This window comes from Chinchilla lanigera, unplaced genomic scaffold (assembly GCF_000276665.1).
Source record: "Chinchilla lanigera isolate Chin_1 unplaced genomic scaffold, ChiLan1.0 scaffold00002, whole genome shotgun sequence".
Taxonomy (NCBI): Eukaryota; Metazoa; Chordata; class Mammalia; order Rodentia; family Chinchillidae; genus Chinchilla; species Chinchilla lanigera.
This window is the reverse complement of record NW_004955403.1, coordinates 31007073-31023277: the sequence shown is the minus strand read 5'-3', so window position 1 is coordinate 31023277 and position 16205 is coordinate 31007073. Positions and strand designations below refer to the sequence as shown.

The window sequence follows — 16205 nt, the reverse complement described above, 5'->3', positions numbered from 1 at the left end:
GCAGCTGTGCGGGGCGGGGCAGGGGCAGGGGCAGGGCATGGCCGACGCGCCCTCTGCCTGCGCTTATGTGAGAGAAAGGGCCGAGGGAGGGCGCGTGCCGCGCCGGCTCCCGCCCTCCACCTCCCCTCCGAGGCGCCCCTCCCCCGCGGCCCCACCCCGCTCCCCGTCCCTCTCCTCCCGGCGAGAGCCGGACGGGGAGCCGGCCGCCTTAGAGGCACAGACCGAGCGCGCCGTCAAGGTTGCAGCGGAGGAGAGGCAGGTACCGTGGGAGGGAGGAGGGCGCCGACCCTTTGTCCCCGGCCGCCCCGGCTCTGTCCTTTCTCAGAAGTGCCTCGCCCTCCGCGGCGTCCCGCGCAAAGTCTGGACCCTGCGAGAGAGTGCTACAGTTTTTAAGGGAAGGTCGTCGCTCTGTGAGAGACCTTCACTGGACCTCGGAACAAGCAAAGGCCCCCACTTCCCTGCTCTGCTTAGCTTGAAGTTGCTTGGTGAAGCAAGAACTATGGGACTTCTCAAAATGCAGTGCGTCCTGGTGGGATAGCTGCGAGGGACCTCTTTGGCATCCAAAACTTCCGGCAGATGGGAAGAAGGGCCAGAATCTTAATGGATAGGAGAGACAGGGCCATCAATTTCTGCAACAAGTTGGTTTTACTGGAGAAAGGGGGTGATAAAGAAGGACAAGCGCTACCATATTCTAGGAAGGATTTCTTGTCTACAGAGAAGTGGCTGCATTTCTCACTGGAGAAGCACCGAAGGGCCGCGTCCTGGTGCTAGTGGCCCTGGCTCTCCATTGGCAAAGGTTGGGCAGGTGGCAGAGATCCGGCTGAGAAGCTGCAGGAGCTCGCAGAACGTGAAGATCTAATTTTTTCTTCCAAGCTACTTTAAATACATTGATCTTATAAGTGCATAAATCTTAGGGAAGAAAGTTTCTTATCTGATTCAACTCTTTAGATTTGGAGCTCTGAAAAGCTCCCTCTACCTGAAGATTTAAATGCTGTACCTACAAAAAAAGGCATTTTTCCACCTTGTTTCCCTGCATTCCATTTTCTGAAGGTTCCTTCCATCTGTCTACTGCCTTTGACTTCCATGTGTTTATGGAATAAATCTGATCTAGTTTACAACCATAACTCCCTCAAATATTTTAAATACTTTATATCTGTCACGTTCTACCTATGATAACTTCCCTCTCTTTTTCCCCCTGTGACAGATCAATTTCCCTCATCAATCGTACTGTTTAAGTTGATAAACTATACTGCTCAGAACGTGGCTAGGTACTTCAGGTGTCCAGGTAAGCGTGCAGAAAGGGTATTCTTTGTCCAGACAGCGCCGCATTTGTCTACAAAGCCTTGGATTTATTTTCTGCTCACCAGAAAATAGTATTGGCTCAAACTATTAACCAGGGCTCTTTTAAGAAGAACACCGTGAGTTTGAGGCCAGCATGCACTACATACGGAGACCCTCCCATAAATACATAAATAAATAAATAAATAAATAAATACATACATACATAAATAAATACATAAATAGATGTTGAAGGGAGAACTCATTGTCCTGAGTGGCTCCATTTTGCCTGTTCTAGAGCCTATTCTTTGTCTAGGCCATTTTTTTCTCCCCAACTCATCTCAGATTCTAGGAGGAACCCGCCTTGCAGGCAGATCACCTGATGACAGAAACTAATGCTGGCCCCAAACTGAAGTAATCACCTCAAGTAGGACCTGAACCTCCACCTCCACCCCCAGCTGAAGCCTCAGGAACAGTTAATCAAGATGGAAGATCATCGCCTGACCCCACCACACAGGAACAATTATCTGGTGAGAATGAAATTGGCCCCAACCATAAAGATGCATCCAGAGGCAAGAAACCGGGACTGAGATAACCAGCCTGACCTCAGCACACCACATAAAGCTGGTCTCTTTTCATAGTTACCTAGTCAGTCTGATCTCAGATTCACGTCCCTTTAAGTTCCTTATGCTGACCTCTCTTTCCTGTTTCCTCTTACTTTCCTCTTACTTTCCAGCTTGATCCTTGTCACGCCTGTGCCCCACTAATTTTCTTTCTTTTTTTTTTTTATTTTAAAAATAAAAGGAGGAAAACATGAACAGACAACCTTTTACAAAATAGCAAAAGAACAGTACAGACAATACAGAGGTACAAACAAAGTGGTAGGAAATAAACAATGCTTGTATTACATATTGATATCTTCAAAGTGGTATTTCCATATAAAGCTTTTTCTGGAGTTTCAAGCTGATTGCTTCAGTTTTCATTTTCATTCTCACTCAAGGATCTGTGCTAGGCAGTGACAGATTCTGCAGAACCAGACCAATGGTCAGCCAGACCACATTGTGAGTAAAACTGCCTTGCTATGCATTCCTCTTGTTCCCTGCCATAGTTCTTCTTCTACATAATCCTACAGCTATGTGTGATACCCTGAAGACAGGGCTTAAGACTCTAGTACTTCTGTTTCTTCCCAGGGTGGCTGTACAGAGTAAACTCCTTTCCTTGTCTATGTGATTGGATTCTCCAGGTACCAGGTAGCGGATCTGGTCTCCTAGGATCCTTAGTCCAGCTACCAGCCAACACTGCAGTAAGAAAACTTTTGAAGTCAACTAAATTTTTCAAGGTGTCTCATTTGTACTGTTACTTAGTCATCTCTACTTTGCCTGCATTTGTGGGACTGTTCCACTGTGCTAAGTTTGAACTTTGTTATTTGTCTTTATAAATCTCTCACCTACCACGCAGCTTTTTGAAACTCTAGAATCTCCACACTTTCATCCTATTACTCTTCTGTCTTCCTGATAATGTACATTAATTAAGCTATGGAAAAAAGAAGAGCAAAGGATAGACTGGGATAAGATTTACATGGAACTTGGAGTTTTCTTGCTACTTTGCTGCAGTACAGTACTTCTTACCTTTGCGCTTGGGATGACAGAAGATGTTTTCAAAAACAAGTACTGGTGTATAGCATTACCGTTCTAATTTAGTTGGCCTGGTTTAAGGATTCAACATCAAGATCCTACAAGGTTCAGACACTCCAGCATTTCCAACACCCACAGGGACTAGCTTTGTTTGAAAGTTGCAAAGTCAATAAACTCAAAATAAAGCAAAATATATTAACCATTGTATTGTTTGATTAGCAAAGTCTGTACATAGTAAAATTTCCCCTCAGACATGTTACCTTCCCACTGTTACTATTAAGTAAAGAAAATGTTGGCCAAAGGTGTACTTGAGAAACAACAACAACAACAAAACAACTATATATATATATATATATATATATATATATATATATATATATATATATGTACACGCACATGGTCGTACCTTGGTTCAGGAATGAGCAGGAGACAGGTACATTTGTGTTAGATGTTTGATATCATTATTGATCTGTATCCAAAACATTTTGTAAGAGTCCCACTGTAAACAGACTGAACTCCATTGTTAACCACACTCTCTCTGAGATTTTTTAGCCCTTGTAACTTAGAAGACATATGAACAAAAGCCTCCTTCCCATAAGCAGCTCCCTGAGTTCCAACTAGGAAGCAAGCAGGGGTGCCAGTGATTTCCCCTATTGCAGCTATTGCTTCCCTGAAAACTTGCAAATTTCTGAAGAGAGCAGTATGGGATGTTGTTTCTAAAGGCTCTGGGTCCTGCAGAGGTGGTCCCTTTAAGGACTCTGCTTTGGTGGTAGATGTCTGTGCTGGGAGCTGTTTTTTTTTAAGTGTCCACATCAGAAGTTGTTGACTGTGAGCTCTATAATGGACTCAAAACTGAACAAACCAAATTCCAAGTTGAGAATGTCTCAAGGGAAATGATTTTTCCTCTACTATGCACTTTTAAAAGATTTCTTCCAACTCTTTTCCAGTTATCAATATAGTGCCTGTCTGAGGAAACCATGGATTATATTTGGTTACCTCTTGTAACATTTTTGTTAGGTCTTTTGTTGGCACATGAGTCCCTGAGTGTTTGAGCAGGCTTTGGAACAGCTGCATGTATTTTTGCTCCTCTGCTGAAATTTTTTGATCCATTTTACTTCCAGATAAAATGGCTTGTTCACAATTGCAAGACTCACTCTTGAATGCTTTTCTACCCTCTATTTCTCTAGGCATCTCCAGCAAAGTTTCAGCCTGTGAAGGCCTTCTCCATATCCCATACTTTCCTCTCTAAGTAGACTTACTGATTCAGGCTAAAAATTCCCAGTCCACGAATTTCAGATCCGTGTTCCGGCACCATTTAGAGTAGAGTGATCAGGCTCACAACCTCCTAAACAAGTGGAGAGCAAAGATTTAAATAAAAGAGACAAGTGGTATGATTAGAGCTCCAGGAGTATCAAAACCTTCTAGCAGAATTCAAGATTCTCTGGGAACTCAGATAAAGAACTTCTATGGGCAACCCATATTTATTTGTAGTTTGTACAAAGACATCCCCAAGTAGTAAATTATGCTAACTAGGAGAACTGTCTTATCTCTAGGTTGACATTCACTGCAGGAGTGAGGCCCTTGCAGTTACAGTTTCTATCTAGTTAATTGGGATTGGAGACAGGCATCCTTAGCTGTAGCCTTATCTTGTTCTTTGCAGCATCATGGCATCACAGGTCACTACAGGCCTCAGCTGGGACCAGTGATTCATAGAAATTCACTTACTATGAATCCGCTGCCCGTCTCCAGACCAGGTTGCTAGGCCTGGCACAGACTCACAGTATACGTAGAAAACCAATTGATTAATTTTATATCCCACTCACAGCTGCTTCATGGTGATCTCCATCACACAAATGCTTTTGTTTGTGAACAATTTGGTTCACAAACAGATGCATTTGGCAAAATTTTGTGTTTATTTACAAACTGCATCCAGTGACAAATAGAACCAGAGCCATCTTTCCAGCACAAACACGAACTTGGCCATCTTTTCTAGAATCATGGAATGAATTAAGTTTGTGAACTGAGGTACCGTTGTGCACACGTGCACACATACACATATGAATATTAGATTAATATATATATATATGATGGCGGTCAGGACTATTTTTTTTTTAATCATTACCCCCTAGAGTATCCTTTTATACCATGAGTAGATATTAAAGCTTGAGAAGCCTCTTTGTACTGGTTTGTGAGTATAACACTGAATCTATACAAGTTCTCTTTTGCAACAGTGCTCCTAAAACACTAGGTTTTCCAGAAAGCATTCTTCAGTCAGTGGGACTAAAAGGACAGCTGGTGGCCTGGCCCCCATCAGAATAACATTGGTCTGTTTTGCCTAGTGGTTTTCTGTTTTCTATAATTATAATGCTTGATGGAAAATGATAATAAAATGTCTACTGTGCAGTCTCTCACATCCATTTTGTCTCCTTTAATTTGTTGGTTTCAGATTTCAGTTATTTCCTTTCTTCTTGCTTCTTTAGTTTTATTGTTATTTCTTTGCTCCAGTTCAAACTTTTATACTTAATTGCTCAGATCATTTTCTTTTCACCTTTCTAGTTTTTTTTGATGAACATATTTTAAAACTACAAGTTTTGGTCTAAACTCAACTTTACCTATATTTGTCAACTTTGACCTATAATAACCCCTTAGCAGGAGGTTGTAAACATATATTTTTATGATGTTTTCCTTTGTTTATTTTACTTCTTACTTATTTTTATTTTATACATGTTTGCAGTACATAATGGTTGCATACCTGGCAGGGAACAGGTACATGTACACAACACATTTAATTCTTAGTTTTCCATTTCATTTCTTTCCCCTTGCTGCCCTTCCTTTTATTTGTTACTCTTGCCTGAAAAGTTATTGAATTGTAATTTTTAGTTTACAGACATGGATTTTCGTTACTAATTTGTGATCTTATTATATTTGTTTGTGCTATAAGTGGTATTGATTTTTGAAATACATGGAGGCTTTTTGGTGGCCATGTACATGGTTGAGTGTTTCTTTTGTGGGATATTAGTTTTTAATCTCTTCATTGTAATATTTAAATATTCTATTGGAGTTACTAAAAAATCTCCCCTTATAATTGTTGACCCTCTTTTTCAATTTCTGATTTTTTTCTCTTTATTTTTAACTTAATTTGATGCTATTTCATTTTGATTTAGTTTTTGTTTAACTGGTATATAATTTTCAGTTTTGAAATTTCTGCTTTCTCTCATATTAAGACAGAATGCTTTGAGAACTGAAACAATCTGTGAAGATGATTTAGATAAATCTATACACCATTCCTGTCAACTTGACTTTGTTGTTTCCTTTAGACTAGGAAAGGAAAGATTGCAGAGAGACACTGAAATGTTGTTTGCATCAAGAAAGGCCAAGAAATCAGTGTATTAAAGACAAAATAATATTCTCACGCTGACAGCCTGCTTATCAACAACAGCTTACTTACCAAGACTCTCAGTAGTTTCACATCGTGGACTCGGCCAAGATCCCCAACTGCCTGTTTGAGGGTTACAGCTAAGGATGAAATAAGAGACAGAGACAGTTTAGTAATGCATAGGGCCGGGGAGGTCATTGCCTCAGAACTGGCAAAGAGGAAGACCTCTTCAGCTGGCCCACTTTTATTTTGCCAGTGAGAAGCACAGGGGAGGGGTAGTGAGTGACTCTGGGAACAGCAGAGTTGATTGCTGTGGGCTGTAAGAACAAACCATTCTTGCAAGGATGAGACAAGGGACCATAAAGAAAAGTAGTGTCCCCAGGTGAAACTTTTTACTACTGCTACTACATTGCCTTAAAGACCCTTGTTGTCCTCAGCAGGTCTTAACTTGCCCTGTGAGCAAGACAGGGTCACTAGCCGTAGGGCTTCAGGTGTGACCAGAAGAACGTGGGGAGTTTCCTTGGTCCAAACTGGCTCAAAGGACGGGACAAGGATGGCCTCAGGCATCCTCTAGACTCAATTTATAATCTGTGGTCCCCGACAGTTTCAAGAAATCTTATATTAATATATCATGGACTTTATCCAATCTGACTCAGTTCCATACTTTGAAAAACCCACTTTAAAACTACTTGAGTCCAGACCCCAAAGCCTTTCAGTTATTCCACTTCTCCCTTTCAGTGAGACACTGCTATGGTAAGACTCCATTAAAGTGGTGGGCTCCATGTCTGTTATAAATGCTACTAAATGCAGTTTTTGTTTATTAAAAGTTTTTTTTGCTGGTATTTTGTTGTAATTCAACAATTTAGAGGTCTCAGAGAAGTCCTATTTGTATCTCTCTTACTGCCAAAGCCCAAACCCCTCAATTGAGAAATAGTGCAGACCACTGAAGCCCCTTGAGAAGAAGTCTCTCTGACTACGATGACAGACTACACCTGACATCATAGTCTAGTCCTAATTTTTTAAAAGTAGTACTGCCACATGCTCCATGTATTTTGTTCCTTAAGATTTCCTTTCAGAAATCCTTTGGTTAATTAATCAGATTTGAAAATGATTCCTATAGAAATCTCCCACATTATTCACAACATTGCTTTTTATTCCTGATCCCTTCATTATTTTCCTTTGGGAGTCAACAACAGGAAGTTAATGTGAAAGGGGATAAGCACAGACCTGCTAAGTCAATTTATTAGATGGCCAGAAGATAAGGTGACTATTCAGACTGACATCAAATGGAGGAACTTTGTTGTAATTTTTCAAACATTTATCAGTTTCTGAATTCTTGCTTTATCTATGTGATGATGATTTTGAAAGAGATTTTGGGGGGGGGGGGTCCTGAGTATCAAACCCAGGTGCAAGACATCTCTAGTCCAAAGTTTTCACCTTCCAAGAATGCAGACTTCCCAAGTTTGCTATTGGAGATTATACAGCTGTATAGTTGTGGAGCCCAGCACATGAGGTACACAAAGCCTCATCTGATTGACTGCTGTCGGACTTTGGTGTGTTTGTTTCAGACTAAACCCCACTTCGTGTCTCCTCTAGGCCAGGTTCCTGCCTCCTGCATATATTTATAGTATAACAAATACATATGATTCACTGTCGATGGCATAATTTTATCAATACTAATTTGGAATTTTAGTGGCCATTTTGGGCCTGTAATAAAAACAAATTGTTGTTTGACAGGCTCCCTGGAATAGAAAGGTTATACAGTTGCACCTATTCAATTACCTGTATTTAAAGTTGGTCTGAGAAAGCTTACAATAGAATAGATTCCACAGTTGCTCCTATATATCTTCCATGGATAAGAAAAATGAAAAATGTGACAGGCATTTCATTTTAGATTTGCTAAGATTACAATTTGAAACTAAAAGCTTTTGTTGTACTATTCCCCTTCTCCCAAAATGACCCTCCACTGTCGCAAACACTGTCTGGTTGCTTAGCTTTCCTTTGCTTCTGCCCAACCAGGAACCCTGTAAGCTTGGCTGGCTCTAGAATCAACCAAGTAGGTACAAGCCCCTACTGGTGGCTAATAAGCCCTGTTTGTAGTCTGAGCTAAGAATCATTCTTAAACACTTTCCAAAATCTGTGAAGGACAGGTATACATTAAAGGACAATTTTCAAAGGCTCCAGGAACATATAATTTGGGTTGCTGGATCTCCATCCATTAATTTTCATGTGTTTAAGAACTTCATATGTGATGAAATAAACTGAAAACACAATGCAAATACCTTCAGTATGACAGAAGAGTCCCCCAGTTCCATAGTAAAACCAGAGGAATTTGGAAAATCCGTAAAATGTAACACAAAATTTTTGGAGGTCATGAACCAAACAAACAAAAGGGTAGCAACGTTGGAGATAGTAGAGCTCAGAGCTTGGAGTGGATTTAACTCCATCTCTTGCCTCACTTTCTCTGAATGGCCTTATGCCAGAGAAAAAAGAGATTTAAATCACGAGAGAAAATTAGAATGGAAAATGGTCCTCCTCACAGACCTCCAAATTCTCACTGAAGGAAGCTGGACATCAGCTAAACTACACTGAGTACCAGTTACTCAGCTTCCCACTTACCTTTAAACTCTCAAAGGCAATCTCTTCAATAGTAAAAGATGAGCATGTTTTTGTTTGATACTGATGTGACAGTATCAACCAAAAACCCTGCCACTGTCCCTCAACCACTTCCTCAGAGTTAATCTTTTCATGTGGCAGCTACTTCTCATACTGCACAGACCCTCGTCTTTTTTCAGCCTGAACCTGACATCTTTAGACCTTTACTAGGTAATTTTTTGGTGATACTGTACCTCATTTTTAATATGAAAGAGTTATTGTGGAAACTGCATGAGGGTAATGTGTGTCCTGTTGAATGACGCTAGAGGTCTTCACCTTGAGAACATTTTACGTGAAATTAATTACCTAGAGGAGGACAAATTGATCACTGCATAGGTAACAACACTGGTGGGGAAACTGTACTAATGTTGCTGAGAATGTCTCTGGAAGCATGTCTCACCAACATCAGTATATTTCTTGAAAAACTGTGAAAATGGACCCGAGCCCTTGCTTTGGATTTTGAATATCTAGTCTTTGTTTGTGAATTTTGAAGGTACAAAGAGACTTTTTTTCATGCTGACAGTAATAAAAAAGTTTACTTCATTTTATGCTTCAATCTGGGAAATTCCCACCTATCTCTCCAGTACTGATGTGGTTATTAGGAACCTTAGTGAATGTTTACTGTTTAACTCAAAAATTTTGTTGTCCCTATCAGCCTCAATCCTCCAGAAAGGCAGAGAAAGATAACCACATTTGAACTCTACTATCTTCCCATAAAAACATATAACAGCTGTTCATTTGAGTATTTCTTTTCCAGCTTGAGAGCAGTCTTAAGTCTGTTTCCTACAGCTATAATTGGACTGGGCAATTTACAAAGAAAAGTGGCTCATGGGGTTCATGAATCCAAAAGCTGAAAAGTCCAAGATTATACTGCTGCTAATAACTGATGAGGACCTTCTTTGTGAGTGATTACTTGGGGAAGGGCATCACATTAGCAGACACAACCGGTGTGCTAACTCACATCTTTCTTCCTCTTCTTAGAAAGCTGCAACTGTCATTATGTGGCTCCTACCCTCATAACCTTCTCTGTCCCAATTACTTCGCAAAGCTTCACCTCCAAATATTGTTAACATAAATGTGAAGATTAAGTTTGCAATACATGGATTTTGAGGGGGCACGTTTAAGCCACATCAGGCTCTTCCTTCTTTTGGGTAAACATGGCAAAGCACTATGAGAGACTCATGCAGTGCACAAAGTCTTATCACCAACAGGAATGAGTTCCACTTCCTTCATACACTCCCAAGCAGCCCCTACGTGACCTAAAGAACAAAAGCATTGTCATCTGGAAAAGACAGCACAGAAAAACTCCCTAGAACAGCCCTGGGAAGAAACGGAAGGAAATGTTGACTAGAACAACAGTGCAAGTCAAGAGTAGATACCTAGACTCATCTTTCCCAATAAAAAAGACAAAGGTTTGGCCCATAGACAACAGGACTGAAAGTCTATGAGGATATTTAAAATTAGGAATTCTGAAGAAATGTTCAGGAGTAGGTATCCTTTAGCTGAAATCAGCTTCAGCCATAAAGATGCCATCTGTGAGACATGGAGAGTTTCCACCCAACATCGGCCAAGCGAGACCTTAGTGATTGGGGCCACAGAAGCCACACTTGAATGCTTATGATGTTTTTTTCCTCTCTCTCTCTTTTCTTTTCATCCTCTCTATTTTCTTTCATCACTGTAGACCCAAGGTTCTGGACACTTAGCCAAGGATTGTTATTTCTTCACCAGTCAAAATTCAAGGTCTCTAACTTTAGTATTGCTTTCTGTATCTTTAGTCATTGCATGATATGATTCAAATACTGGAAGAAATCTGTACCTGGTTTGGCCAACACAAACAATCAAGTTCTATGTTTTGCACACATTTTGCTATGAAGGCCCATCAGCTAGGGCCAAATATTTGTTATAAAATATTTGTTTTCACAAATTATTGGAATCAAACACTAATTGACTTCTTATGTGAAAGAGGGCACAACAGGACAGCTATCCAAAATCAAAACTCTTAAAAGAAAGGTTTCTGCCTCCACCAAGCCATGCTCAAGGTCCCTTTCTCATAGATAGCATCTGTAAACAAACCTTCCTGGAGAAAAGACTCTGAAAGGGAACAAGCAACAGATGGTTGGTGTTTAAGATCTGCCTCCCATTTATAAAACTCACAAAGGCTTACTATATAGGTAAGTTTGATCACCTAGTAGATCTCCCCAGGTGACCTCTAGTGAACCCCTTTGCCACATGGGATATTTTAAATGAATGGAAAATTACTTAGTGTGGACAAAGAACTTAAAATAATAGTTAATAGTCTCTCCAAAAATTGTGCAACTTAAAAAAAAAGAGCTGTTAATAGTCTCTCCAAAATTTGTGCATAGAGGATTAATAATTACTAATATATGATGGTATTGTTAATATCACCTCTAATATATTAATCTTTATTTGTTCCTTATATTTATTATTTTTTTAACTCAAATTTAAATGATTATTCAAATGGTTGTAAAATACTAACATCAACCTTTTTTTCCTTAGGCACTTTGAGAATATTACTCTATTTCTCCTTCAAATATTACTAGAAAGAGAGATGAGCATGATAACAGTTCATAACTATAAAGTGCCTATTATATGTTTGAGCATATTTTTATACAGTGTGTATATTCTACTGTATTTATTAGACTTAAAATCTTAAGTAGAAAATATGTTCTATACTATATATATGAGAAAACTGAGTTATGGAGAAGTAAGTAACTTGTTTAGTGTTCTAGAGCTCATTTTAACAGAGCCTAGATTCAAGAGATTAAGCACTTCCCTGAACTGTGTAAGAATATTAATATGCTGGGGGTTTTGTTTTTGTTTTTTGAGTTTTAGGTTTGGTTTTTGTTTTTTATTTCTAGATCCTTAATTTCTTGTTGGAAACTTTTTGTGTATTCTGTTTTTGATGTATTGAAATTTATTGTTATATGTCCATCATGATTTATTTGTAACCTCTGTGGCATAGTTTAGGCCCTTTCAACCTGAGTTTATGCCTGTGCATGTGTATACTGTGTGTGTGTGTGTGTGTGTGCATGCCCACCTGTATGTCTATAATTTCTATGAAATCATTATAGTCAGATGTCTTCAAATAATTTATGCAAACTGTTTTCATATTTTATTTTCCTCAAATTTCCTGTGTACAGATTGACGTTGCACTTTTTTCTCCATGTGTTAAGCATTCAAGTATTCTTTTCAGTATTCATCCTTACCTAATACATTCCAGAACCTTCCATCAGTTTAAGCTTACTTTTCATTGTTTATTTCAATGATTCTTCTCTTTTATTCTGTGTGTATGTGTGTGTGTGTGTGTGTATGTATGTATATATAAATTTCCTGCCATATACATTTAAATGATTATTCCTTGGATTACAGGAATTTCCTAACACATCAGAGTAATTTTACACCAAGGACTTAACCTCAGGAAAGAATATTTAAGAAATCAGTTACAAAGTATGATGTTACAGGGACAATCTTGATCAATTTTTTAAAAGTATATTATTCACAAATATGGGGGTATAATCATTACCACTGATGTTGATACATTCACCTTTAATTAAATGTTATGTTTGCATTAAAATTATGTTTTCAAAGAGTATGGAATTTCAAGGGCTGATTGGTAGGATAAAGTGACAAAATCATGTAAACATACATACATAAATTTATTCTAACTGTTAACTATATAAGCTAAGAAAATATAAGACTTTAGCAGTCCATCTTTCAGACATCGAGTGAAAATGACTTATTTTTATATTGATCTTCAATAATCTGTGTATTTTGCAATTTTTACAATTAGTACATGCTTTTATAGTTTTTTTCCTGAGGCAGTAACTATATGTAAGATTGCTAACATGCAAGAACCCTAAATATAAAGCTTTCTATAAAGTACTGCATGAGCAATGGCCTAATAAAAACTACATTAATTTCACAGGAAGCAATCAAGGTTGGGGGAAGTTGAGAAGGAGATAATCATGGAAGACACAAAAGGTCCTAGTCGGGATCTGAAAAACCAAGAAGATGGGAAGAGCACGATTTGGGGAAAGGTACTGGATTGAAGGCGTCAGAGCATCAAGGAAATAGGTGGGTTTGGGTAGAAATGCAGTGTTGCAGATAGAGAGAATGTAGGGTGAAATTGCAGGATTCAGAAGACAGGAAGCCAAATGAGAAGTCGTTGAGACTGAAAAGGACACTTGAGACTGAGTGTAGCTTTGGCTACAGCCCTGACTGTAAGGAGCACACATTGGTGTGTTTTCCACAGAAAGTGGCATAAGAGGGAGTTCTTGGAGTGAATATTTATGCTACCGGGAGGTGGAGTACAAGGGTGTTAGAGGATAGACAAAATGGAGTCAAAGTTAAGAAATGATAAATTTTTGGCCCTGCAGATGACAAGAAGATAAATGAAGGTTATTATGTATATTGTAATTTTAAAGTGATGTGCTGGTGACTATAGCAATAAATGAGGTTACTTTTGTTTAGTGGACATCTACTATATGACGGGGAGAGCTGTGTGAAACATAATTTTTACACGTATCACTTAGCCTATCTGAGCAGCCTGCTGGGGGCTCATCTGTGGCTGAGAAAACAAAGTGGAAAATATAAGAATTTGTCTGAGTTCACACATTTCTTTAAAATCATATAGCTACTTCCAAAATGCACCCTATTTTTCTCCTTACCTCATGATGTAGAACACTATGAAATCAGGAGAACTGGATGAAAAATAGGGAAACAGGGAAAATAAATGGAGTCTGTTGAGTTTGGAGTAGTAGCAGGACACACACTATTTTCTGTTCTGTTCTTGTCTAAGTTAATTTTTAAAAATTGTTTTGCCTTTGTTTGGTTTTTGCTTTTTCCAGAACTCAATCGAAAAATTTAATAATTCTGTCTTATTTACTTTTCTCATTTCCCAGACAAAATACCCAACACCTAAAGTTAAAAAGGAAAAGATTTATTTAGCTCAGAGTTTGTAGAAGTGTAAGTCCATGATTGACTGGTTGCAAGGCAGGGTGGTGTGGCAGAGAGGCATCATAGAGGAGACACAGTCCATGGTGGGAAGAAGATAGAAAAGCAAGCAAGAGACTTTAGCAGCTTCTTGTTGCCCCTCTGATGCTCTACCTAGGCTACAGGAATGAGGGGGATGCCAAACAGTCAGTGGACTGATTCACTAATCACACACCCTTAATGCTAGCATCACACACTCTAGTTTCAGCTACCTCTGAAAAAGTCCCACCTATGACTGCATGAGACTGGAGGGACATCAGACATAATCCATGACATACCCCCAGAAAAAAGAAGTTCCTTCTTTCTTTCTGTTTCATCACCATCTGTCTTCCCCCTTTTTTCTTTCTTATCCTCCTCTTTCCATCGTCTCTCTTTCTTGTCTAACTCATTTTATCTATCTCTGTATAAATAATCAATTGGACAGACATCTACATATCTACCTATTATCTACTTTTCTCAATTATCTCAGGAGAATTCATGGGAGTTTACCACATACAGTGTATAAATTAAGGGCAATTAATATTAAGAGAATAAACCTGGGACAATAAGATGAAGGATGATAAGGAATAAAAAATATGTGACATAAATATCAGAAATGCTTGAGTGAATTACTTTACCAATGATCATTATCTATAAACACTTCTGTAAAATACTGAATTTCAGATTAGAAAATTAAAGGAGAAGTAGAAAGCTCTCACACAGTAACAATTGCTTTACACATATTTTTCATTTCCGAAACAAAAAAAGTGTACCATTAAAATTTTCTCTAGGATAATATTTTGAGATGGGTGAATCACTGTCAGAATAATATAAGCAGCATTTGTATTGATTAAAACCATTTTACACATATTAACAGAGCTAATAATTTTTATGTCAAATGAATAAAGCATGGAAGTTTCCAGTAAGGCCTTAAATAACAATGGACTGTTTATAAAAACATGAATGCATTAAATATAGTATGTTGATCTGTTTATGCATAAGCTGTCACTTTTTAAATTAGGCAAATAATTAAAATGCCAATAAAAGTCCTTGTTTTCCCTGTAAAATACATTTTTTAAAATTTTAGTGTTAGTCCAAAAATTGAATACACATAGACCTCAATAACTTCATTGTCATATTTGTTTCTTACATATTGTGTTATATATTATTATGCATTTAACCTCATGTCTTAAAAAGATTGAGATTAAATATAATCATAAGTTCATGACAGAATACATTTAGTCATCTTTTTAAAACAGGTTATTTTCGAGGCTTGAAAGAAAACAAAGTTTGTGTAGGAATTTCATTATAATAAAATGGCACACATACAAATACATACTTGTTTTAAATTTAGAGTGATTTCATCCATAGTTATTATGTTTTAGGATGCAGATAAGCTGCAAAAGAAATAACAGGAAATGACTCTTTTCTGAAAGAATACCATAAAATACTATAGATAACATCACTTGCTGCTTGTATTGAACAGGTCATTTAGAGTTGACAGAATACATGAATAATTACAGTTTTATCTTATATTTTTTCTACTGAATCTATTGTTTAGTAAAAAATAGCATTTATTTTCAGAAATTCACACAACATTGTACTATTTAAAAATAATGGTTATATCTAAGAAGACACGAATTATTCTGAATGTCTATAGACTAGCTTTTATCAAAGAAGCTGGTAAATCTTGTCTAGTTATTGGTTGGCTTAAAAGTATGGTGTGAATTGTATGATTTTTATTTAATTTTTAAGCATGGGACATCTCACTTTCTTTGCCTATGTACTCTGAGCTCCTAAATTCACTTAGATTTAACATAAGTAAGCATTGTGTTAAAGCAAGTGTCACATGTATAAACTCTAGGAAAGCCCTCACTTAAATCATTCTGGAATTAAGCTATGTAAATATTCTGCTTCAAAAGCACCCTAGAAAGCTTTAATAACACTATTCTGAAAAGTATTACTTCTTTTTGCTTGTTTTTGGGTTTTTGTTTGTTTGTTTGTTTTTGAGACAGGGTCTCGCTATGTAGTTCAGCTTGGCCTTGAACTCTTTGGAGTCCAAGCTGGCCTTGACTTCATAGAGATCCTCCTGCCTCAGCCTTCCAAGTACTGGGATTACAGGTGTGCACCACCACATCCAGCAACAATTATTTCTTGCATTTTTCTAAACTGCTCATGCAGCATTCAAATAAATTTCACCTGGAACTATCCTCTTTAGAAGAACATTATTTCTCATTCTTTTAAAGATGTTGGTTTGCTAGCCTTCTCTT

At 38.0% G+C, this 16205-nt stretch overlaps 1 protein-coding gene across 1 annotated transcript in view; it reads right to left on the bottom strand.

Annotated features, from left to right (window-relative positions):
• Vegfc (vascular endothelial growth factor C) overlaps positions 1-6855 on the bottom strand; it is a 114470-nt gene extending 107615 nt beyond the window's left edge. The window contains exons 1-4 of the mRNA XM_005373514.2: positions 6741-6855; positions 6361-6428; positions 2424-2576; positions 264-380 (exon numbers count right to left, since the gene is read on the bottom strand). Coding sequence (XP_005373571.2) covers positions 264-380; positions 2424-2576; positions 6361-6428; positions 6741-6855 — 453 coding nt within the window. The remainder of the gene's footprint in view (positions 1-263; positions 381-2423; positions 2577-6360; positions 6429-6740) is intronic.
• Positions 6856-16205: the final 9350 nt, after the last annotated feature.